Source organism: Talpa europaea (genome assembly GCF_964194135.1).
Source record: "Talpa europaea genome assembly, chromosome: 1".
Classification (NCBI taxonomy): Eukaryota; Metazoa; Chordata; class Mammalia; order Eulipotyphla; family Talpidae; genus Talpa; species Talpa europaea.
Genome location: NC_140073.1, coordinates 131,976,799 through 132,003,014, shown reverse-complemented (window position 1 = coordinate 132,003,014; position 26,216 = coordinate 131,976,799). Strand labels below are relative to the sequence as shown.

At 37.1% G+C, this 26,216-nt stretch overlaps 1 protein-coding gene across 1 annotated transcript in view; it reads right to left on the bottom strand.

Moving 5' to 3' along the window:
• BMPR2 (bone morphogenetic protein receptor type 2) overlaps positions 1-26,216 on the bottom strand; it is a gene marked incomplete at both ends in the record, with an annotated part of 125,491 nt that overhangs the window by 51,743 nt on the left and 47,532 nt on the right. Inside the window, 2 exons of the mRNA XM_084235808.1 lie at positions 2,144-2,314; positions 3,790-3,960. Of these exons, the coding sequence (XP_084091934.1) occupies positions 2,144-2,314; positions 3,790-3,960 (342 nt within the window). The remainder of the gene's footprint in view (positions 1-2,143; positions 2,315-3,789; positions 3,961-26,216) is intronic.

The window sequence follows — 26,216 nt, the reverse complement described above, 5'->3', positions numbered from 1 at the left end:
TAGATGCTCTGGAGGGAGGTGGTGTGCTAACATACATCTGTGGGTATAATCCTATACCACTAACTCATATACTGTCTGATAAAATGACATTACCCTCATTACTAAAAAAATAAAGGACAAATATGAACTGTGGGGGACAAAAAAGAAAATCATTGCTTATCAGTTCCTATACCTTACTCATTTTTTTAAATTAAGGTATAGTTGACATAAACATTTTATTAATTTAAGTTACATCATAATTATTTTTTTAAGATTTGTTCATCTTTTATAGATATATATTTATTTTATATCATTCTTCCTTTTTGTACAATGTATTCTTTCTCCTCTCAGGTATAGTCCCCACAAAATTCCTACCACTAATTCAACCATGCACCATTATCATTGTCCCCTGTGCTCTTCCCTCCCCTGTTTTGACCCCTCTCTTCCTCCCCCTCCCCTGAAGAATGTGATTTAGAGTTGCCTATTTTGTTGTTTAATTTATAATTTTTTTTCCTGATCCCTTATTTGGTTCCCCTACATTCCTCCTATAAGTGAAACCATCCTATATTTTTCCTTTTCTTTCAGGCTTATTTCACTGAGCATAATCCCATCCAGCTCCATCCAAGTTGCTACAGGAGTTTATCTTTTTGATTGCTGAGTAATATTCCACTGTGTATATATGCCACATCTTCTTGATCCAGTCATCTATTTTTGGGCATTTGGGTTCTTTCCATATCTTACCTATTGTAAACAGTGCTGCAATAAACACAGGGATGCAGGTATCCTTTTGGATTAATATTTTTGTGTCCTTTGGCTAGATTCCTAGGAGTGAAATTCCTGGGTCATATGGAAGCTCCATTTATAGTAGTTTGAGGAACCTCAGTACAGCTTTCCATAGTGATTAGATCAGTTTGCATCCCTACCAACATTTGCTGTTTTCTGTTTTTTCAATATGAGGCATTCTCACTGGTGTAAGGTGGTATCTCATTGTAGTTTTGATTTGCATTTTCCTCATTACAAGTGACAAGTTGAACCTTTTTTCATGTACTCGTTGGCTATTTGCATTTCCTCTTTGGAGAAGTGTCTTTTTAGCTCCTCTGCCCATTTTTTTTACTGGAATGTTTACTTTGTTTTTGTTGAGTGGTGTCAGCTCTTTACAGATCTTTGTGATCAGTCCCTTATCAGTAGTATTTTGTGCAAAAATTTTCTCCCAATCAGTAGGGTGTCTCTTTGTTTTGGCTAACATTTCCAAGCATATATATTTTCTTACTGTTGAAAATTTATCTTGGGCCTCGCTGGTGGTGCAAGGGATTACGCACAGCACTATGAAGCTATCCGCAGCCTCTGTAGCACGAGTTCGATCCCCAGCCAGCCAGGGAGATACCCACATGGCGCAGCAGACCGTTCCTATCTCACCCGCTGCTCCCCTCAGTAGTGTTTTCAGTCAACATGCCTGTTCTGCTCCCCATTCTGTCTCTGGTGAATCCTCTCACCCTCACACACCAGTGCCCCAGTTCTTGTATGCATAAATAAATATGTCTTTAAAAGAAGAAGAAGAAAAGAAAATTTATCTTGACGATAAATTCCTATAAACGAGAGTATTGGGGGGGGCCTCCCTGGTGGCACAAGGTGTTAAGTGTCAGCACTATGAAGCTTTCCGCAGCCACTGCAGCATGCATTCAATCCTTGGCCAGGGAGGTGACCCACATGGCGCAGCAGACCTCTCCTTTCTTGCCCACTGCTCCCCTCAGCAGTGTATTTCAGTAGATCCGCCTGTTCTGTTCCCCACTCTGTCTCTGGTGAACCCTCTCCCCCTCAACCCCCATACTTCTGTCCTTACCCCAGTTCTTGTATATATAATTAAATAAATCTTTAAAAAAAATGAGAGCATTGGGTAGAAGAATAAGCACACATGTAGTTTCCTTAATATTGCCAATTTCCTCCCATAGGGGCTGAAAATTATTTTGATTTGAATTTATTTGGTAATATGCTGATACCTTGGTAATCCTGGTGCATCTCTTAGATTTCAGGTGTTAGCTAGATGTAGTATTATATGCTGGAACTTTCCCTCTCTTGCCAGACCTGAATATTTTCATATATTTAAATTTTGCAAATATTTAGAGAAAGGAATGGCAATGAAAAGACAGTTACTTTAACTACTTACTGAGTGTTGTTGTATCTGGAGGTGGGAAATTTTCAGTAAAATTGACATTACACAAATCTGTGCTACAGCAGCAGAAACGGTATGTTCCATTTTGAATTGAAGGAGGGGTGGTAGTTACTACACATTCTTCATAGTGACACTCCTGGGGATCTCCAATGTGAGACCAACATCCTACAAATGGAGATTAATGGAAATAAGTTAGGAGACCATATGATAAACAAAGGAAAGGAACAAGAGGATAACAATCTTAGAAAATAATTGCAAACAATATAACAGAGTGAGTGTATGTAATAAAACACTCTTGCACATAAATAAAAAATATATATATTTTAAAATAAGAGGAAAGTAGAAAATATAAACGAATTTTATGGAGGAAAAATGTCAACAAAATTCTTAACTTTATCTGTAATCATTAAAGCAACAGCAGCAAGATTTCATTTTGTCTGTATCTACTGAATTAACCTAGGATTAAATAATACTAATATACAATTGAAACAAGGATTCAGTAACAAAGCCTCTCAAACACTGCTAAACAGAATGTAAATGAATATAGCATTTTTAGAAAGCAACATGATTGTCTTTATTAAGAGTTTAAAAATATTCATGTTGTATAATCTATTAATCCTACTTTAAGGAATCTATTCTTTTTTTTTTTAAAGGAATAGAACTTTTTTTTTTTTTTAAAGATTTATTTATTTATTTATACAAGCACTGGGTACAGTCAGAAGCGCGGGAGGGTGAGAGAATCCACCAGAGCCAGAGCGGGGAACAGAACAGGCAGAAGGGCCGAAGTACACTGCTGAGGGGAGCAGCAGGCGGCAGGAGAGGTCTGCGCGCCATGTGGGACCCTCCTCTGGTGGCCGGGGAGCAACCGGGGATCGAACTGGCGCTGCAGAGGCTGCGGGCAGCTTTGCAACCCAGAGCTCAACCACTGCGCCACCAGGGAGGCCCATAAGGAATCTATTCTAAGGAAATAATCAGATACAATCAAAGATTACAATCTTTGTATAATCATAAATCAAATAATATTAATAATCATAAATCCAGGATTTATGTTTAAAGACATTCATAATGAAACATTATGCATTATAGTGAAAACCACAAAACTATATAATGTCCTACAATAGAACAATGTGTATGCTGTATTACATGTATAATGAAATATTATACAGAGGTTAAAATGTCTTCAAAGAATATTTAAAGGCATGGAAAACTATTCATGATGTAATATAAGGTAGGAAAAAATGGGTATGAAATTGTTTATACATTAATATCCTAATTTGAAAAAAAAACAAACAAAAACATGGAGATGCATGGAAAACACAACTGAAGGGAATAAATTAATACTATAAAAAGGAATTCTTAAGAACATAGAATAGAATTGTAGACTTAAGATAGTCTTACAGTTTTCTGTATTTTTCAAAATTCATACAATGAGAATTTATTATTAAGATTATAATGTTACTAAAATAAGTAAAAAACAATTACCTTTTACAAATTTGGGATTTGTGGAAGAACATATACATGAGCATACATAATAAATTTACTGTTTTCCAGAGAGGGTTTTGATTGCCTCTAAGTGTTTTTTTCGATAAACTTCAATTATATGAAACATAGTTACTTCAGGTTAGAAAAGCATTACTTGCCTTGTTTTACAAGATTTATGTCCCCTTTTGATTTCTCCCAAAGGCCATAGCAGGTGCTACCTTTTGAGCATAATATTGTTCCATTTTCATGAGAGATTCGACTCTCACCTATCCCAAGGTCTTGTTGATATGGATCTTTGAATGCACATAGTCGTTCTTGATTCTGAGAAGCTAAAGTAAAGGAAATAATAAAATGACAAATTAATATTATGATAATCTTTGTTAAACTATATTATAGAAAATCTTCTAATGTTGTTGAAAGGAATTGTAAATTTCCCTACTAAATCATTAACAAGGCTTGAATAAATTTATAATTCTTCAGTAGCATCTTTCTGTTCATTAACTGTAAACACCAAGCAAAAGCGAATCTCAAGACTTGAAATTATTATCATCAATCTTTCTCTTTTTAACTAAATATTGAGGGCCTCCCTGGTGGTGCAAGGGGTTAAGTCTCAGCACTATGAAGCTATCAGCAGCCACTGCAGTATGAGTTTGATCCCCAGCCAGGGAGCTAACCCACATGGCGCAGCAGACCTCTCCTGTCTTGCCGGCTGCGCCCCTCAGCAGTGTATTTCAGTCAGACTGCCTGTTCTGCAACCCTGCTCTGTCTCTGGTGAACCTCTAAGCCCCCACACACACACCTTTGGCCTACACCCCAACACTTGTATGTAGAAATAAATAATTTAAAAAAAATAAAAATATAGAATTCAAATATAGAAACACAACCCCCAAAGTCCACGTTGTAAATTATGAAACATTTAAATATAAATTAGCAAACTTAGAGGGCTGAATAATTTTAGAAATTCTATAGCACCCACTTTTATTATATTTTACAGTCTGTTATAGAAAGGTAAGCGTAACACCAGTAGGCATGGTAAACCAAGGATATGGGGGAGTAATACAAATGGATACAAAATTTCTTTGGGAAGAGATGGAAATATATTTAAATTATATTATGGTAATTGTGCAACTATAAATTTACAAAATAATTGCAATAGAATACTTGCAACAGAACACATAATTTAATCAACTAGCAAATATTTACCAACATTACTCAGAATACCAAAGAAAAAGATGATCAAAAGCAGTATCTGATCTATTTGTAATAAATTCAAATTTATTCAAGCTTTGTTAATAATTCAGTTTTAGTGATTGTTTTTTAAAGTACACTTTCCTAACGTATAAGACTAGCCTGAACAAAAGTCTAGTATATTTGGTCAATATATTCCTCATGAGCTTCTCATTCATGTCTTCATTTTGGATATATATCTTTCTTAGTACAGCTTAACTCACTAGCACCTGAGAGCACTGAGGATGATTTATTATAATAATGTTTCTGAAACTACAAAACAAAGGATTAAACTATGGAGAAGAAATGAATAGTTATGTGCCTAAGTTCATTTAGACAGGTAGACCTGCCATATTTATTACAACGGGAAGCACCTTCAAAGTACTGGACTAGGTAAGTAGGGTATTACCAAGGAGGTAATCTAGAGTTCTACCACACAATCATTTTATACAGCCCATGTAGATATGAGACCAAATCAGTAGAGACAATTACAATTACTGAAAAATAAATGTGACTTTTTTTCCACAATTCGAAAACACAGCAAATAGTCTTCTAGAAGATATTTACTAATGTCAACGAAATGACCAGAAAATACAGTATAAGCTATCTATAAAAATGAATTGTTATTTTGAGTCTATTTTTACCACAGTATTCACATGTGAAAGTTTCTTTAATGGTAAGCTTAATAATATTTACTACACTACCTTTAGTAACATTTAATAACATTTAATATCAATGTTTCCTTAAAATTATGCCCCAATTTGTAAATGTACCAAATTATTTATGAAGGCTAAATCTACTTCCACAAAGTACATATAATACAAAGATTCATGCCCAGAAGATTCAAACTACAAACAAAAAACTATAATGTAGATCTACAAAGGCATATCTATTTGTGAGGTATATAAATCCTTCCTTTCCCACCCCATTTCTATTTCTTTAACTCAGGTTATCAGCTGCTTACCTACGGCCAGACATTGAAGTTATATAATGTACTTTGTTTTCCTTTTTGTCTTTGTTGACAGAAAAGTCAAGATGAATCTATCAACTCAATTCTAATTTCCCCTCTGTTGTTCTCTTATCCCTTCTGACTAGGATTTTGTATTAAATAAGGAGTCAGTGAACAGGAATCTATCTAAGTAGCTAGATCATAAAAAAATGTTTCATTTAAAAAGAAAAAAGAAAGGTATGTCCTTATGAAAGTATAGATGAAAATTGAAAAAAATTTTAAGACTTTCCTGAGGGTGTAGGGGTTAAAGTCTCAGTACTATCAAGCTATCATCAGTCAATGTGGCATGAATTCTATCCCCAGACAGGAAACTGACCCACATGGCACAGCAGACCTCTCCTGTCTTGCCCACTGCTCCCCTGAGCAGTGCATTTCAGTAGATTCACCTGTTTTGTTCCCCACTCTGTTTCTGCTGAAAACTCTTACGCCCCCCGCCCACACACACACACCTCTGGCATACACCCCAGTTCTTGTATGCATAAATAAATAAAAATAAAATCTTTTTTTAAAAGATGAAGATTTTTTGATCTTCCTGGATTTCCTTTACAACCAAAAGGTAGCTGAAACACCAGGAAACGTGTGCAAAATTTTAATGCCATTATTAAGTAATCTGATGGTTTAAACCTAAAATTCTCCTTAGAGAAGACCAAAAATAAGTAAATTTTTAGACACAGACTCCCCTGTGTCTCCTTCTACCATTCTGGCCCCATTAATTAGCTGAATTGAATATCAAAGCAATAAAAATACAATTCAGTATACTGAATCACACCATTAATATCTCTCGGTCATCACTAAAATTTTTTCTTACAATAATATCAGCCTACCTTTTAGGAATTATTTTATGATCATGGCATTAACGTAGGCCACTTATAATTTGCTATTTTATGAGTAACTCTTGTGGGATTGTAGACTGATCCAGTGGAACAGCACAGATATTAAAAAAAAAAATAAAATAAACTCTTGCCATTTTCAGCAACATGGGTGGAGCTGAAGGGCATCACGCTAAGGGAAATGTCAGAAGGTCAAAGACAAATACTGGATAGTGTCACTTATATACAAGTGAAATATAGAGAAACCAAACAAAAGATTAGATAAAAAGACAAACATAACCCCTTAAGAAACTGACTGTAGAACCAGGGTTACCAGAGTGGGGGAGAGAAGGAGAGTGGCAAGAACAAAGCAGGAAAACAGCACAGTGGACCTAAAAGGGAGCTTCTATTCTTCTAAAACTCAAGCAACAATGCAAATTAATAACGTTACTTCAATTAAAAAAAAAGTAACTTATACATAAAGATGTTCTATCAAAAATTCTAACAAATGTGTCCTGGTCAAAACAAAGAAAAAATAATTTTGTATGACAGCGTTTGCTGGGTCTCCCTGGTGGCACACGGGGTTAAGTCTCACACTATGAAGCTATCAGCAGCCACTGCAGCACAAGTTCAATTCATGGCCAAGGAGCTAACCCGTATGATGCAGCAGACCTCTCCTGTCTCTCCTGTTGTTCTCCTCAGCAGTGTATTTCAATCTGCCCATTCTGCTCCCCACTCTGGTGAAACCTCTCACCCCTTAAACCTCTGGCCTGTATCCCAGCTCTTGTATGCATAAATAAATCAATCTTCAAAAAAAAAAAAAAAACCTTGTCAATTTTATGTGCTATTTGTTAAAAATCAATCTTAGTCTATCTCTGCATAGTTTTGAATTATTCATAAATAATGTAAGAAAAAACAGAAATGGAACAGAGTACAATTAGAAACAGCTTTACAATGTCACAGATCACATAAAGAGACCTAATCATTTACATGTAGATGTTCTATATATGTCAACAGCATGATAAATTTTGATCAGTCAAATATGGTCAATTAGCTGTTTTAAGGATAACCGTATACAATGACTGGACATGGGTCTTTTTTTTTTTTTTAAGATTTATTTATTCATACATACAAGAACCAGAATACAGGTCAGATGTGTGAGAGGGCAAGAGGATTCACCAGACAGAGCAGGGACCAGAACAGGCAGACTGAGTGACAAACACTGCTGAGGGGAGCAGCAGGGGAGGCAAGAGAAGTCTGCTGCACCATATAAGGAGAGGTCTGCTTCGCCATGTGGGATTCTTGCTGGCCGGCCAGGATCGAACCCATGCTGCAGAGGCTGCAGACAGCTTCACAGCGCAGCGCTCGCTCAACCACCTGCGCCACCAGGGAAGGCCCTGGACATGGGTCTTTAAAAAAAAAAAAACACACAGCTCCTGGGCCTCCCTGGGGGCGCAGGCAGTTGAGTGCAGCGCTGTGAAGCTGTCCGCAGCCTCTGCAGTGCTGGTTGGATCCCCGCCGGCCTCAGAGCAACCCACATGGCGAGCAGACCTCTCCCATCTCACCCGCAGCTCCCCTCAGCAGTGTATTTCGTCAGTCTGCCTGTTCTATTCCCTGCACTGTCTCTGCTGAATCCTCTCACCCTCCCGTGCATCTGTCCTGTACCCTGGTTCTTGTGTAAATAAAATAAATCCTTAAAAAAAAAATTCTTAAAAAAACAAAAACAGGGCCTCCCCTGGTGGCGCAGCGGTTGAGTGCTGGGTTGCGAAGCTGCCTGCAGCCTCTGCAGCACTGGTTCGATCCCCGGCCACCGGGCGAGGGTCCCACATGGCATGCAGACCTCTCCTGCCACCTGCTCTTCCCCTCAACAGTGTACCTCAGTCCTGCCTGTTCTGTTCCCCGCTCTGGCTCTGGTGAATTCTGTCACCCTCCCTCGCTTCTGACTGTACTCAGTACTTGTATTAATAAATAAATAAATCTTTAAAAAACAAAAACAGGGCCTCCCCGGTGGCGCAGCGGTTGAGCAGTGGTTTGCGAAGCCGCCTGCAGCCTCTGCGGCGCCGGTTCAATCCCCGGCTGCTCCCCGGCCACCAGAGGGTCCCACATGGCACGCAGACCTCTCCTGCAGCCCGCTGCTCCCCTCAGCAGTGTACTTCGGTCCTTCTGCCTGCTCTGCTCCCCGCTCTGGCTCTGGTGAATTCTCTCACCCTCCCGCGCTTCTGACTGTACCCAGTGCATGTACAAACAAACAAAACAAAATAAAATAAAAATAAATAAAAATACATGCCCCTTTAAAAAAAAAAAACACCAAAAACAGCTCCCATCATTTTAAACGGGTAAAGTTTGGTTATAATAAGCACTAAAACTGACTAATGTAACTACAACATACTGGAAATAGTCTCATCCAAATGCTGAACAGCATCTTTATAAAAGACAGAGCTGACTATGCATAAAATATGTGAGTTCCCTATAGGTCCTAGAATTGAATCCAAACTCTTCAGTTATGAAATAAAGCCCTACATAATCAATACCCAACAGGGCTTCATAGTCACTTTTGTGGGCCCTATGAGCTTTTGTTTTCATGGGCCTCTTCCTCCATAAAAAAAATAAGTAAAAATTGTATTTTGTAACTGTGTATTGGTATAAAGACAATATATTAATTTTAGATATTAAAAAGATTTACTTAATCTAAAAGTTCATTTTTCCCCTTCTGATTTAAAAAAAATTTAAAAGCGTCATGGGCCTCCAAAAACAGTGTGAGTCCTAAGCCCTGTGCCTACTGTGCTTTATGGGTAAGTCAGCCCTGAGACCCATTCAACCTCTATTGCCATTCACCACGCCTCCACTCTTGGTTCTTAGAATACTAAGTTGTCAAGGCCTTTACTGATATTTACACAAAATGACCTGTACACATAAATGTTCTCAATATGCAGAATGCCATTTTTTTCTGCTTTTCAATGAAGTCTCTAGACTGTTACATAATGTGCTCTGAACTTCCAAACTTTTAACTAATATCTGTTTTAATATTACAGAGCATTATATTTTGTTTACATGCTTATTTCTCCCAACCTGAAGGCTGACTTCACTAGTTTCTAGGGGAACATCAAGTTGTACTCATCACATACTCATTTTACTAAATCTAGGCAATAATTACCTAGTTTTTCTACCACTCTAGTATAAATAAAATTGAAAAACAGGGTAGAAGCAATACTATATTCCTCCCTTCTCCCCTCCACAGACAATCAAATGACTGAGAATAAATTAATAATTTTCTGTTTACATATACTTCCTGGTTCAGTACTTGCTAATTATATGCAGTATTTAATTCCCAGGAACACTTGTGGTGTGTCTGGAATACTCAGTCATTTTGCATTTCCCACTCCATGATATAAAACTACCAAGAAAATGGGGTAAAAATGTATGACAATGCTAAGGAAAGTAAGTCAGAAGGAGAAAGGCAAATAGATGGTTTTATTTATATGTGGAATATAGAGACTGAATAGGGAAGAAACAGGTTGAGCACAACAGGTTGAGCGCTAAGCTCAACAGCCTCTGCAGCGAGGGTTCAATCCTGGCAGGTGAGAATCCCACATGGTGCGGCAGACCTCTCCTGTCGCGCCTGCCGCTCCCCTCAGCAGTGTATTTCTGTCATCTGCCTGTTCTGCTCCCTGCTCTGTCTCTGGTGAATCCTCTCACCCTCCCGCACCTCTGGCCTGTACCCCAACTCTTGTATAAAAATAAATAAATCTTGGGGCCTCCCCGGTGGTGCAGCGGTTGAGCGCTGGGTTGCGAAGCTGCCCGCAGCCTCTGAGGCACCAGTTCGATCCCCGGCTGCTCCCCGGCCACCGAGGAGGGTCCCACATGGCGCGCAGACCTCTCCTGCCGCCCGCTGCTCCCCTCAGCAGTGTACTTCGGTCCTTCTGCCTGCTCTGCTCCCTGCTCTGGCTCTGGTGAATTCTCTCACCCTCCCGTGCTTCTGACTGTACCCAGTGCTTGTATAAATAAAAATAAAGTAAATAAATCTTTAAAAATAAATAAATAAATAAATAAATAAATCTTTAAAAAAAAAAAACTAACATAATAAGCCCAGGACCAAATGGTTATTTATGTATACAAGAGCTGGGGGCCACAGGTGTGAGGTGTGAGAGGATTCACCAGAGACAGAGTAGGGAGCAGAACAGGTGGAATTACTGAAATACACTGCCAAAGAGAGCAGTGGGTGAGACAGGAGAGGTCTGCTGGGCCATGTGGGTTAGCTCCCTGGCCAGGGATCAAATTCATGCTGCAGTGGCTGCTGATAGCTTTATAGTGCTGAGACTTTAGCTCCTGCACCACTAGGGAGGCCCAGAACCAAATGGTTTTTTGAGTTCTACCAAACTTTAAAAGATGAACTAATACAACAAAAGAGCTGAGAATATGCACTGGAGCAAGGAAAACCTCTTTGATGAATGATGATGGGAAAAGTGGACAGCTGCATGCAAAAGAATGAAACTAGAGCACTATCATACACACAAAAATCAACTATCCTGCCTAAATTTAAAAAAAAAAAACCAACAATTGAGAAAAAGGGAATACTTCCAGGCACATTTTCTGAGGCCAGCATTACCCTAAAAATACCAAAAACAAAGACAACAGCAACAAAAAGAAAACTACAGACAAAATTTCCTAATAAATATAAATGCAAAAATCCTAAACAAAATCTTAGCTAAGAGATTCCACAATGCACTAAAGAAATTATACAATATGAGCAATATGACATTTCACTCACTACACCTGATTTCATTGATATCCATATTTTACCACTTCAAGGTTCTGTGTTGAAAACATCTCTAAATTCATCGAGCACAGTGCCTAAAAAAACTCTGTGTAATAAAGATAATCCTTTCTCTCTTGCAGTGAAAAGTCTCTATAGGAAAATATTTTGCAAATCTTTAAAAATATTTTCATTTTGTTTAAAAAGCAATATTCTTTTAACCTGATTGTTGATCATTTATCATTCTACATTAGAATTTACCAATATTTGATTTTTAAATTGTTGTCACCTAAATGATAGGCCAACAAGAAACACTTCTGCTTTAAAATGACTCAAATTGGAGAAGTAAACTCTGCCCCATCCAGACAGAGAATGACATGGAGCAAGACGCCTCAGGATGAAATTACACAAGAACCTACCAACGAGCATTGGGATGTTCACCTTTTCCCAGGAAGTGACTATCACTGGGCTATGCTTTGGTTTGGCATAATGCTACTAAGACAGATTCATTAATCATCACAAATAGTTAGTGAATGCCTACAACTCTACAGCTCTCTCTAGAACCTGCATGTGTTCCTGAAATATGTGGTTTATAGTTAATTTCTTGTATCTTATCTCTCCTTTATATCTAAAATTGATAATGATTTTTCTTTACTATTTGGGAACATAGTTTTTTATTCAATATATTCAACAGATATATATTTTAATAATCACTAACAGTCCATTTTCTTGCTAATATGAACCAAATAAAGACAGCAGTGGGATGGGATGTTCTTTCTCCTCAACAGCTATTCCCTGATGATTGGGGAGGCTTAAACCAGGAAAAATTTCTGCTGTCAATGATCTGTGGATCTTTTCCCAGAAGACATCAAAACTGTGTAAGAAATACCACCCAAGTCAGGGGACACAAGAATGGTTCAGTATCTGAAAAATCAATCAAAGTCATTTACCATGCCAATGAAAGCAAAGATAATAATAATTTGGGGGTACTGGAACCCAAAAAAAGACATGCATACCAATGAAATGGAGCTGAGAGCCCAGAAATAAACTCACACCTATATAGACAGTTAATTTAAAACAAAAGAACTGAAAATATGTACTGGAGCAAGGAAAACCTCTTCAATAAATGGTGTTGGGAAAACTGGATAGTTGCATGCAAAAGAATGAACACACCCACCATACACAAAAATCAACTCAAAATGAATAAAAAACTTGGATGTAAGCCCTGAAAACATAAAATACATCGAAGAAAACACAGGCCAAACACTGAACAACATATGCTTCAGAGATGTCTTTGTGGATTTGTCTTCCGCACCAAGGAAAACAAAAAGAATATAAACATTTAGTGACCTCCCTGGCTGTGCAGGGTTGAAGACAGTGCTATCAAGCTATGGCTAGCCACTGCTGCATGAGGTGGATCTCCGGCTGGCCAGAGAGCAACCCACATGGTGCAGACCTCTCCTGTCTCCACCTGCTGCTCCCCTCAGCAGTGTATTTCAGTGGATCTGCCTGTTCTACTCCCCACTCTCTCTAGTGAATCCTCTCATTCCCCATACCTTTGGCTTGCACCCCAGTTCTTGTATGCATGAATGGATAAATCTTAAAAAAAAAAAAAAGAATATAAACATTTAGGACTACAAAAAACTAAAAGGCTTATGAATAGCCAAAAACTGTCATTAAAACAAAAAAAAAAAAAAAAACACCCTACTGAATGGAAGAAGACATCTGCATGCTAAACATGCTACAAGGGGTTGAAATCCAAGATCTGCAAAGAATTCATACAACTCAAAAAAAGAAAACAAATAACCTAATCAATAAATAGGCAGAAGAGCTAAACAGACAAGTCTCCAATGAAGCCATACAGATGGCCAATAGATACATTTGAAAAATGCTCATCATCACTACTGTCTGGGAAATACAAATCAAAACCACGATGAGATGCCACTTCACACTCATGAAAATGGACTACATCAAAAAAAAAAAAAAGTAGGAGAGAATATGGAGGAAAAGGAAGCCTCTTACATTGTTGGTGGGAATGCAGATTGGTCCAAGCCCTATGAAAAACAGTATGGATGTTTCTCCAAAGATGAAAAATGGATCTTCCATATGACCCAGCAATTCTACTCCAAGCTATCTTGGCTTGAAAGAATAGAAAAGAGGCCAAATTCGAAAGAAAATATGCACTCCTATAGTAGCACTACATACAAGAGCCAAGCTATGAAAACAACCTAAGTGCCCCCCCAAAACAGATGAGTGGATCAGAAAGATGTGGAATGGAATCAAAAAAGATACTCTTGCCAGTTGCACCAACATGATAGAGCTAGAGGGGATTATGCTAAAAGAAGTCAGAAGGAGAAAGACAAATACCAGATAGTGTTACCTCTATGTGGATTATAGAAAAACCAAGCAAAGGGTCAGATAAAGCCAAACAAACAACAAACCCAAGAAATCTGACTATAGAGGTTACCAGAGAGAAAAAGGGAGAGAAAGGGGCAAAAACAAAGTGGGAAGGGAGCACAGTGTTCATAGGCATGGATGGTGGGTGTCTTGGTGGGTGTAGTGTAGTAACAACACTGGATGAGGGAGATCCTATGCCTCTAAGCCACAAACAACAATGTAAACCATGTCACCTCAATTAAAAATAAAAAGTATTCACTTGGCATTATTTTTGTTAATAGTGTGGGTAATTCCAATGCCAAACAATTTAAACATGGACTTTTTTGTTTAACTTCATATTTTTTTAGATTTAGTATCAACTCTTGAGAATTCTAAATAATCCATTATTTTTATTCAACACAAATAAGTTGATTTCTACTGATAAATCATTTTGGCCAAATAACTAAAAGTAGGTAAAAGAAATAAAAAGGAAACTGAGGAGTCTGGAAATGCGTAGCCAGGTGATGGCTGACAAAAAGTCAATAAACAAGTATCAAAAAATCCAGAACTTTAGGAAAGCAAGGGCAGAGAGTTCAATTAGTCAAAGGCGAATGCCTGAAGGAAAAAGATTCTCACTAAGGTAGTATGAAAACAACCTTATATTGACAGCAGGACATTTTACTTTCTCAATCTAACATTTTGAGAACAGCCTACACTTTTTCTATCTTCAAGATACAGCACACACAAGCTAAGTCTATAAATATAAAACTCTAGACACTGTACACAATTATAGAGAACAGCTTTTTCAAATTAAAAAGCTTTTTAAAATCTAGCAATAAACAATTTACACAGGGGAGATTTGGCAGGCATGAATACTGTAGTTATGAAAAAACAATTTTCTTATAGGTAGTTACTATTAAGAGAACAAAATAAATAAGAAAATTAAAGAATGCAAAAATATCACTTGTCAAATAAAAATGAAGGAAATTTCTTAAAATAAAGAAAAATGTGGAGATGAAAGAAATGATTACTTTTTGGTTGCCATTTACTTTGCATATCTATTTAAAGTTCAGAGATATAGAAAGAATAAAGAGGGAAGCTTGAAAGAATAGAGAATTCTAAGAGAGTGTCTTAACAAAGACAGAAAACAAGAACAGTAAGCTTTGAAATTTTTAAAATACCAATTTTATAGATGTGTAAAATGAACGCATTCAGCAAGAAAGTATCATTACAGAACAAATCATGTCACCACATTTAAGCCGAACATATCCAATCATTTACTTAAAAAAAAATTAAACATTTATTTATGTTTTTGCCCTTTGAGTAGAAGTGTCTCATTCTATTGTTTGATCTGGGAGAGAAGGGGCCAAAGGGTTGACAGAAGAATTACCATTATTTCCAAAGATCTTAGTGACTTATCTATAAAAGCCCCTTAAAAAACATATAGAACCAGAGCTTGCTTAAAAAAAACTGACACATGGTTTAACATGTATTATTTTTTAATTTTCTCTTTATTCTAAAAAACATCACCATAGCTATATATGGCTAATATATTCACCAGAAACATGAGTGCCATGACAAACTATTCTCTCATATCCATGATAAGTAAGTTATACCAAATACAGATCCACTATAATAAAGTGAACATCAAGATCTTAGGGCTTTACCCTTGAAATTCTTGGGATACAAGGAACATACTTCAACATCATAAAGGCCATCTATGACAAGCCAACAGCCAGTATCATTCTCAATGGTGAAACGCTGAAAGCAATTCCATTAAGATCTGGAACAAGACAAGGATGTCCACTCTCACCACTGCTTTTCAATATAATACTAGAAGTCCTAGCCAGGGCAATAAGACAAGAGAAAGACATCCAAGGAATCCAAATAGGAAAAGAAGAAGTCAAACTATCACTATTTGCAGACGATATGATATTATACATAGAGAACCCCAAAAACTCCACAGAAAAGCTAATTCAACTCATCAATCAGTTCAGTAAAGTGGCAGGATACAAAATCAACACGCAAAAGTCAGTAGCCTTCCTATACACAAACAATAAATCTGAAGAAGAAGAAATCAAAAAAACCATCCCTTTTGTTATTGAAACAAAAAAAATCAAATATTTGGGAATAAATCTAACAAAAGAGGTAAAGGACCTATACAAAGAAAACTATAAAACACTATTAAAAGAAATAGAAGAAGACACAAAGAAATGGAGAGACATCCCCTGCTCATGGATTGGAAGACTAAACATTATTAAAATGGCCATCCTTCCAAAAGCAATATACAGATTCAATGCTATTCCAATCAAAATTTCAATGTCATTCTTCAAAGAAATAGAACAATTATTGATGAAATTCATATGGAATCACAAAAAACCCCGAATAGCCAAAGCTCTCCTGAAAAAAAAAGAAGGGAATGGAGGCATCACACTCCCAGACTTCAAACTATACTACAAAGCCATAATCATCAAAACTGCATGGTATTGGAACAAGAACAGACATACACACCAATGGAATCGAATAGAAAATCCAGAAATAAACCCACAGATTTATGGTCAACTAATCTTTGACAAAGGAGCAAAGAATATGCATTGGAGCAAAGAAAGTTTGTTCAATAAATGGTGCTGGGAAAACTGGGTCGCTACATGCAAAAGAATGAAGCTTGACCACTACCTCACCTCACACCATACACAAAAATCAACTCAAAATGGATTAAAGAACTAGACATAAGACCTGAAACCATAAAATACATAGAAGGAAATATAGGCAAAACACTACGTGATTTGCACATCAAAGACATCTTTACAGACACATCACCCAAAGCAGTGATAGTGAAGGCAAAGATAAACAGCTGGGACTACATCAAATTAAAGAGCTTTTGCACAGCAAAAGAGACAATAACAAAAACAAAGAGAAACCCCACCAACTGGGAGAACATTTTTGCACCCAACACTAATGATAAAGGACTGATCACAAAAATCTGCAAAGAGCTGATGAGACTCAACAACAACAAAGAAAATAATCCAGTCAAAAAATGGGCAGAAGAGCTAAAAAGAAACTTCTCTGAAGAGGAAATGCAAATGGCCAACAGGCATATGAAAAAATGTTCAACATCACTTGTCATCAGGGAAATGCAAATCAAAACTACCATGAGATACCATCTTACACCAGTGAGAATGGCACATATTAAAAAAACTAGCAACAACAAATGTTGGCGAGGGTGTGGAGAAAAAGGAACTCTTCTGCACTGTTGGTGGGAGTGCAAACTGGTCCAACCACTGTGGAAAGCTGTGTGGAGATTTCTGGACCTACTAAACATAGAGCTTCCATAGGATCCAGCAATTCCACTCCTAGGTATTTACCCAAAGGACACAGAAACATCAATTCCAAAGAACATCTGCACCCCTATGTTTATAGCAGCACTGTTTACAATAGCTAAGCTTTGGAAACAACCCAAATGCCCAAAAATAGATGACTGGATCAAGAAGATGTGGTACATATATACCATGGAATATTACTCAGCATTCAAAAAAGATAAACACATGCAATTTGCAGCAACATGGATGGCGCTGGAAGGGATCATGCTCAGCGAAATAAGCCAAAAAGAAAAAGAAAAATACCGGATGGTCTCACTCATAGCAGGAATCTAGAAAACTTAAATAAGGGACCAGGAAAATGAATAACTATAAGAAAGTGAAAATCAAAATCAACAAAAAACTATGAACCAGAGACACTTTTAGGGGGGCGGGGGCGGGAGGGGAGGGATTGGGGTCAGAATGGGGGGACTGCAATTGTATGGGGAATATAACAATAAAATTTATTAAAAAAAAAAGATCTTAGGGCTTTATATAACATGGGTTTTTATTATAAACTTCTATTATATTGACAATGTTATATAAGAAATGATATAATTTTTTCAAATATTCTGCTATTCCAAAATCAGGTCTCCATTTGTAATAAATTTTGAAACAGGATGTCTCAGTATATTACAAATAGGGAGGAGACATTAATAAACAAATACTAACTCAGTGACCAAAATATGTATTGTACTGTGCTAGATGCTTTATGAGACTTTAAAGTATTTATATGGCAACTGTCATGGGCTCAATATTTGTTCAACAAATAACTGTAGAACATCATCCTTGTGACAAAAATTGTGTCTAATTCTGGGACACAATTGTTTCATCATCTGAAGCAATAAATAACTGAATGGGATAGTAACACCACCATATACAAAACCCAACCATACATGAAGCTATTATTCTAAATCATTATCTTATAACTTCATTATGAAATATAAATAATCCAGTTTAATATCATTCATTATTTTTGAGTGGTGGGGGAAGAGAGAGATCTATTTTGAAAACATTTTTTGTACAATAGCTGGGGTACAGGTCAGAGGCGCGGGAGGGTGAGAGGATTCACCAGAGACAGAGTGGGGAGCAGAACAGGCAGACAGACCAAAAGCACTGTTGAGGGAAGCAGCGGGCGCGACAGGAGAGGTCTGCTGCGCCATGTGGGTATCTCCCTGGCCGGCGGGGTATCGAACCCGCGCTGCAGAGACTGTGGACAGCTTCACAGCACTGTGCTCAACCCGCTGCACCACCGGGGAGGCCCAAGAGATCTATTTTGATAATAGATAATTTGGTGGACACTGGTTACAGGGTATTAGAAAATTTACAAATTGATACTTGACACTTAAAAATAGAGGGAGGGGGCCTCCCTGGTGGCACAGGCAGTTGAGTGCCGCACTGTGAAGCTGTCCGCAGCCTCTGCAGCCGGGTTCACTCCCGGCTGGCTGGCCGGCGAGAATCCCACATGGCACAGCAGACCTCTCCTGTCTCACCCACTATTCCCCTCAGCAGTGTATTTCGTCAGTCTGCCTGTTCTGTTTGTGGCTCTGTCTCTGGTGAATCCTCTCACCCTCCTGTACATCTGGCCTGTACCCAGGTTCTTGTATAAATAAATAAATCTTTGAAAAAAAAAAAGAGGGAGGGAGGGAAGAAAGGAGGGATGGAGGAAGGAAAGGAAGAATACAGATAAATTCATAATTCATTGTTATCAGAAAGAAGAGCTCATGCTATGTACAGTCTAAGAGATACCCCTATGTGAAGATAAGTATACTGTATGGTTTACACACAATCTCCAAACTTGGGTTCACCAAGACTTTCAGAGATATCTGAAAAGGCTTTGAAAATGTTATACATGTAGAAATGACCTTTCCGTTGAGATCTGAAACAAGTAATAGCCACTTTAATCTTAAAATAATAATTTACTATAAAACAGCAAATAGTAAGGTTTTAAAAAAACAACTTAAAAATTAAACTTATCATTGCTCCTGAAAAATGTCCTACCTCTTAAAAGAATTCATTATAATAGGTTTTTTACTAAGGAAAGCAGACTCCAAATTAGAAGCAATCATAGCCTTGTCTCTCACTAAAACAGAATTTACCTCTTTCATATAATCAATAATAATCTTGAAAGGCCTCCAAAATAATCTCTATTTATCAGTGTTTTACCCAATATGATTTTCCTCAATGATGAAAATATTTTATGTCTTATTGTCCAGTATGGTAGCTACTATCTGTATATTGCTATTAAGCATCTGAAAGATGGCTAATGCACTGAAGGAACTGAATTTTCTTTTGTTGCGTTTGATTAGATTAAATGTAAATTTATTTATTTTTTAAGATTTATTTATTTATGTATACAAGAACCAGGGTACAGGCCAGAGGTGTGAGAGGGGGGTGAGAGGATTCACCAGAGACAGAGCGGGGAACAGAACAGGCAGATCGACTGAACTACACTGCTGAGGGGATCAGCAGGCGAGGCAGGAGAGGTCTGCTGCACCAAGTGGGTATCTGCCTGGCCAGGGATCGAACTCATGCAGCAGTGGCTGCAGAAGCTTCATAGGTTGCATCTTAACCCCTTGTACCACCAGGGAGCAATGAACTAAATTTTTGTCTCCTCAAAAATCAGTATGTTTTAAGTCCTAACCCCCAATGTAATAATATTTGGAGATGGGCTTTGGAGTAATTAGGTTTAAATGAAGTCATAAGAGTGGGGCCCTCATGATAGAATTAGTGCCCTTACAAGAAGAGAAACCAAAGAGCTTACTTCTCTCCCCAATTCCTTTTGCCTTATGAGGACACAGCCAGAAATGGCTTTCTGCAAACCAAGAAAAAGACATTAATGAGAACTTAATGAGGAACAAGATGAGCTAGCATCTGAATTTGGACTTCCTAGCTTCCAGAGCTGTGAAAAAAAAATTCCTGTTATTTAACTCATTCTATGGTACTGTATAATTGTAGGCCTAGTTGACTAATACAATCACGTGTGGATATTGGCATATGAGATGTGCAGCTCATGTATATGTATGTATGGATTGAAGATTGATAGACCAATCAATGGACCAGGCACTACATAAAAACAAAGTTTGAGATTATACTCATTTTTTGGTTTTACTCTTTAAAGCACAATCGTAAATTGTTATGATAACCTCGATCCTAGCCTCAGAGCAAGTACTCTGCACTTTTTTTTAAAAATTTATTCATTTTAAGATTTATTTATTTATGCACACAAGAACTGGGGTACAGGCCAGAGGTGTGGGGTGTGAGAGGATTCACCAGAGACAGTGGGGAGCGTAACAGGCAGGCTGACTGAAATACACTGCTGAGGGGAGCAGCATGTGCAGCAGAGGCTGCAGACAGCTTCATATCACAGTGCTTAAACCCTTGCATCACCAGGGAGGCCCAAGAACTATGTACCTTAATGAGTTACTAAGTTACAAAAAGTCATCTGACTGTAGCCAAAGCATTATATATCAGGTCTCTTATCAAATTTATTCCCTGCAAACAGCTTTTTCTTACATGTATGGAAATTTAAAACATAAATATTTCAACAGTGTCTAGATATTTAAATTTCTACTTAATCAGAAATAAGAAAAAATACGAGGAGTGATTTCAGTCTTGAGTATTCTACCCATTTTTTCCCTAGTAACATTACTTACTAAAACTTACAATTAAAAGTAATCAACAAGATTAAAGATGGACTTGCTGGAAATGAAGACTATCTTTACTCAAAAACTTGGCCACAGTATAAACTGAGCTACGTGATGAGATCCACAATTTGACCATATCACTTCCTTGTTTGATTTTACTTTCCAAAAATCCTTAAGATATTATAAGGATTCACATGACTGAGCAACTGCAAATCCCTTCAGCTTCATCCAGGTATCAGCCAAAGTACTACTTACTGTCTTCCTCACCTGAGAGTTTTCATTCTGCTGCCTTTACCTAAAATGCCTTATTTTGCTAACTCCTATTCATCTTAAGTATTTCTTCTTCAAAGAATATTTCCTAATGACCACAGACCAGTGAGAAGATATCTCCTATCAAATGTTCCTTAGCATTCTAAACTTCACACAGCTTCTGTGCTTTTTATTACTTGTAATGTCCCTGATGTTGTCACAAGTTGTAAACCTTATGAGAGCAGGAGCTGAGTTCTTGTTTGCCACTGTGTCTTCAGTGCATGGTTTTATACCTGACATTCACTAAATGTTCATTGAATAACAGAATGATTGATGTGCTTCCTTCCTGTAATTTTTGCCAAGGACAAGTATTTTTAAAAAATAAAAAGAAGTTAGGGCACACCAGCAAAAATGAAACTCTATGTCCATGCAAAAGCTAGTACAATAACAGCTTTATTTTGAACAGCCCCAAAATGGAAACAAATCAAGTATCCATAAATTGGTAAATGAATCAATAAAAATGCAAAATATTCATATAATATTACTAAGCAGTAAAAGGAATCAACTCCGCACATGCAACGATATCAATAAATTTCAGTATCATGCTAAAAGACACTATACATCAGAACATATCATATGATTCCATTTATATGAAATCCTAGAAAATGTCAGGTAGTGTAAAGGAGATCAGTGGTTGCCTGGTGCAAGATCCAGAGAGAAAAATAGACTACAAATCTCTGGGGAAATGGTGAAAGTGCTCTATATGCTGACTGTGGTAGGGAGTGTTCATAATTATATAAAAGAATAAAAATTTGTTGAATTTTGCAAGTTTAAACACATGTAATTTACACCCCAATTAAGTTAGCTCATCTTTAAAAAGACAGGACACAGCATAAGCTGAACAAGAATAGGATAGCATAGTGCAGATGAATATTTCATTCATGTTGTGAACAAATGATATAAAGAGATATTTGCCTATGTCATGGAATACAGTCCCTAATTTATAATCTTCTTAAAAGCAGGTTCTATGGATGAATAAAAATTTCCCCTTAAGTTTTCCAGCAGGAATTTTTTTAAGACTTTCACTGTCTATCTAAATAATCCAAGAGTCACATAACACCCATTTTTTTCAGTAGCTGTGATATATTTATCTGTACTGGAGAAGTCTAATGTCTTATCTTTACCCTGGAACAAAGTTCAGGGACTAAGTCTGGGTATGCTTATGTGTTTGGCTTCTGTTTATCTAAGTGTCAAAATGAACTATCTAAAATAAACAACACAGGAACCTTGCAGTAATGTGGCAAATAACCAAGTAACTGCAACACAGCATCCCTTTCCCAGAACACAAATTTCTCAGGACAAACACAATCGGGATTTCAGAGTATCGCTACAATTCTATCAGGAAATATACAAAGGAAAGAGCATCAGAACTTAACAAGATGCCAATATAATATTTGGTATAAACTCCAATTTTTAAATTCAATTATAATAAACCAAGTAAGGAAGTGCCTTATTTTTCCAATCCTTTCAAAAATAAAATAATTATCTCTTAATTTATACTTTTCTATAAACAGATTAAACTGTCATTTTCCTGAGCATTGCACATTCCCATAGTGTTAAAAAGAACAGTGAGGAATGGAGATTACAATCTTGGTAAGGAGACTCTTTAGGATGTTTCTGAATTCGACTCTATGTTTGGAGTCCCTGAGACCACTGTAGGGTTGGCAATTCACTGGAAGGACTCACAGGAATCAACAAGTCCCTGTATTCACAGCTATAATTTATTACAGCAAAATGACATAAACCACAATCAGCAAAGGGTAAAGTCACATGAGGCAAAGTCTAGAAGAACCAGGTATAAGCTTCCAGGAGCCCTCTCCCCAGAGTCACACAGGATGCATTCATTCCTCCAGCACTGAATTATGAAAATACATGTGAAATGTTGTATGACAAGAGAAGTTCATTAGAGACTCAGTGTCCAAAAACTTTTTATCAGAGGAGGTTGGTCAAGTAGGCTCCCTCTGCCTAGCACATACAAAATATCAGATTCCCAAAGGATAAGAAGGTTTTCACCATAAACCATATTGTTCATACAAACAGTTTAGGCAGAACAAACCACTATTATCATTACAAAATGAAGGAAACACTCCCAAAATACCATATCTCAGATGCCAGGCAAGGGGAAATCTTGTAAGCAGGTCTTTCTAAGGATAGCAAGCCTGTTATGGTCACTCTTTTTTGCATAGATGCTTAAAGAAAAAGGCAACCAAAATCTGATATTCATTCATTCTCTTCCTTCTATCTCTTTCTCTCTGTCTCTCTGTCTCTCTGTCTCTCTGTCTCTCGCTCTCTCTCTCTCTCTCTCTCTCGCTCTCTCTCACACACACACACTCACAATTCTGAGCTGACAAATCTGTTAGGTAACTCAAGCTCTCTCAAACAGCAATGAAATACACTTTTCTCCCCCAATTCACAGCAACAGTAGACCAAAGAAAAGCAGATAAACTAGGTCCAAGCCTCCAAGAGGCTTTAATATATCCTTAGGTCTGCATTAACAATCAGTCATTAAAAGATCAATCAAATATGTATTAAGTGACTGCTAGTACCAAGCACTGTTCTAAATCTAGAGATATGGTGGGAATACGATACAGTATACATACATAGTAAAATAGTGTCCCCACACCATCAAGGTGCTTACATTTTAGTGATGGAAACAGACAAGTCATAAAATGAAAACTAAATACATAAGAATGTCATAGAAAGGATCTGGATGACTCAGTTTTTCCTCCAGGTTGCAATCAGTGGTCATTTTCAGCAGCTACTCATATAAGAGTAAATTTTAGAATTTCCTAAAAATATTCTTTACTGATATAATTTGTCATAACTTTCCTAGAAATCAACTTGGTGTTTTATGTAAAAATTTTAAGTGGGGATGGTCTTAAGCCTACAAACTTTTGCACTAAGGAAATAAATAACAAATATGTAAGTAAATACAATGTACTTACTGAAACATCATTTTATAATGGTAAAAATTGGAAATCATTCTTTACTGAAAAGCACTCAGATTATCAAAATCATAGTATGTAAAAATAAAACACTATGGGGTCATGAAAAATGGTTTAGATATGATCTACTAATGGGAAAAAATAAGTACAATATATTTTTAAATCCAAAAGACCGTATTAAAAACTGGTATGACATGATCCCATTTTGCAAATTTATGTGTGAATGTGTATGTGCATTTGTGTTGTGTGTGTGTATGTATATGTGTAAAACACCTAGAAAACAATGTAACAAAATGTGGTGGGATTACAGTAGTTTTAATACACTCTTTATTGTATTAAACTAATATGATATCAAAACTTAAGACCTAATAGTCCCAATGATAGACAGACCATCTACTGGCAAAAACAAAAGCAGAAATAAAATTCTAAAAATTAAAAAATATTGTGCATATTTATTATATAGAATTCTCTCACTATACATTAAACTCCAAGTTAAATTTTTTTGTGCAAAATTATGTTTGTGTAGGGCCTCCCTGGTGGCGCAAGGGGTTAAGGACCGCACTATGAAGCAATCCACAACCTCTGCAGCACAAGTTTGATCCCCGGCCAGCCAGGGAGAAACCCACATGGTGAGGCAGACCTCTCTTGCCTCACCTGCTGCTCCCCTCAGCAGTGTATTTCAGTCAGCCTGCCTATTCTGCTCCCCACTTTGTTCCTGGTGAATCCTCTCATCCCCTGCATCTCTGGCCTGTGCCCCAGCTCTTGTATGAATAAATAAATCTTTAAAAAAAAAATTATGTTTGTGTAACTTGAAAGATACACACACACACACACACACACACACACACACACAAAACCATACAGAGAAATATAATTCTAACTGAATGATGTCTAATTCACTATGAAAATTATTTATTTTTGCTTTCAGAAATGGAAAAATTCCTTCCACAGCAGCGACAATTGTAGAGCAGCCATGGCTCTGCTCTACCCCATGGCCATGGCCTTAACAAGTACCACAAGGTGACAAAGAAAGTGAGTAAGCTGAGACTCAGCTGCTGCCATGGGCGCCTTACCAAACACACCACGATCAAACATGTCACGATCCATGAGGTGTGCAGCTTTGCCACAGTATGAGTGGAGAGCCTGGTGTTGCTCAAGGTCTCCAAAGACAAGTAGGCCCTCAAGTTCATCAAGAAATGGGTGGGGGCACACATCTGCACCAAGAGGAAGTGTGAGGAGTTGATCAATGTCCTGGCTGCCAATTAAACTCCAATAACGCTGTACTGAAAAAACAACAGTAAGACAACCAAACGCCAAAAAAAAAAAAAAAATCCCACTAAAAATATCTCTCATGTCCTAAATAAATTTACACACTATTTGGCCAATGACATTATGAGCATATATCCATAATATTCACATAGATACACAAGTTTATGTATACCTATGCTCCCAGATAGCTAAGAACATAAATTCTTAAGTCAGTCTTAGGCTTTTACTGTACCCAGCTATTCATTGATAAGTAAATTTCTACCAAAATACTTATTACACATATATATTTATAACATGATCTATTCTATTAATTTGGGTAGATGGAACTAAACTATAGTGTAGTACACAAAGCACTGAACTGAGAATCAAAAGAACAGGTCTCCTAATGACAGAAAGTTTTTACTTTGTTAAAATGCAATGGATCCAACTGTTATAGTATCAATGTCTCATGATTTTCTTCTTATTTTCCCATCACACTAAATTACAGAAGGGACTTTTTTATCTTTCAGAGATGTTCTGTATTTTGAAAAAATCTTTAAAAAATTAATTTTTTTAAACACTTCTTTTTATTTTAAAGACTTTTTAGTTTCAGGCTTTAAGTTCACAGCAAAACTGAAAGGTACAGGAGATTTCCTTTTTGTTCACAAACATACACAGCCACTCTCACTATCCACATCCTCCAGCAGATAGGTTCAATTGTTACAACAATGAATCGATATTGACACATCATAATCACCAAAAGTTACCTTAGGTTTCACTCGTGGTGTTGCCCAGTCTATGACTTAGACAAACACATAAGAAGATATGTATCCACCACTACAGTACCACGCACAGTAGTTTCCCTGTCTTAAAATTTTGGTTTATTTTTTTGTTCTATTTTCTCAT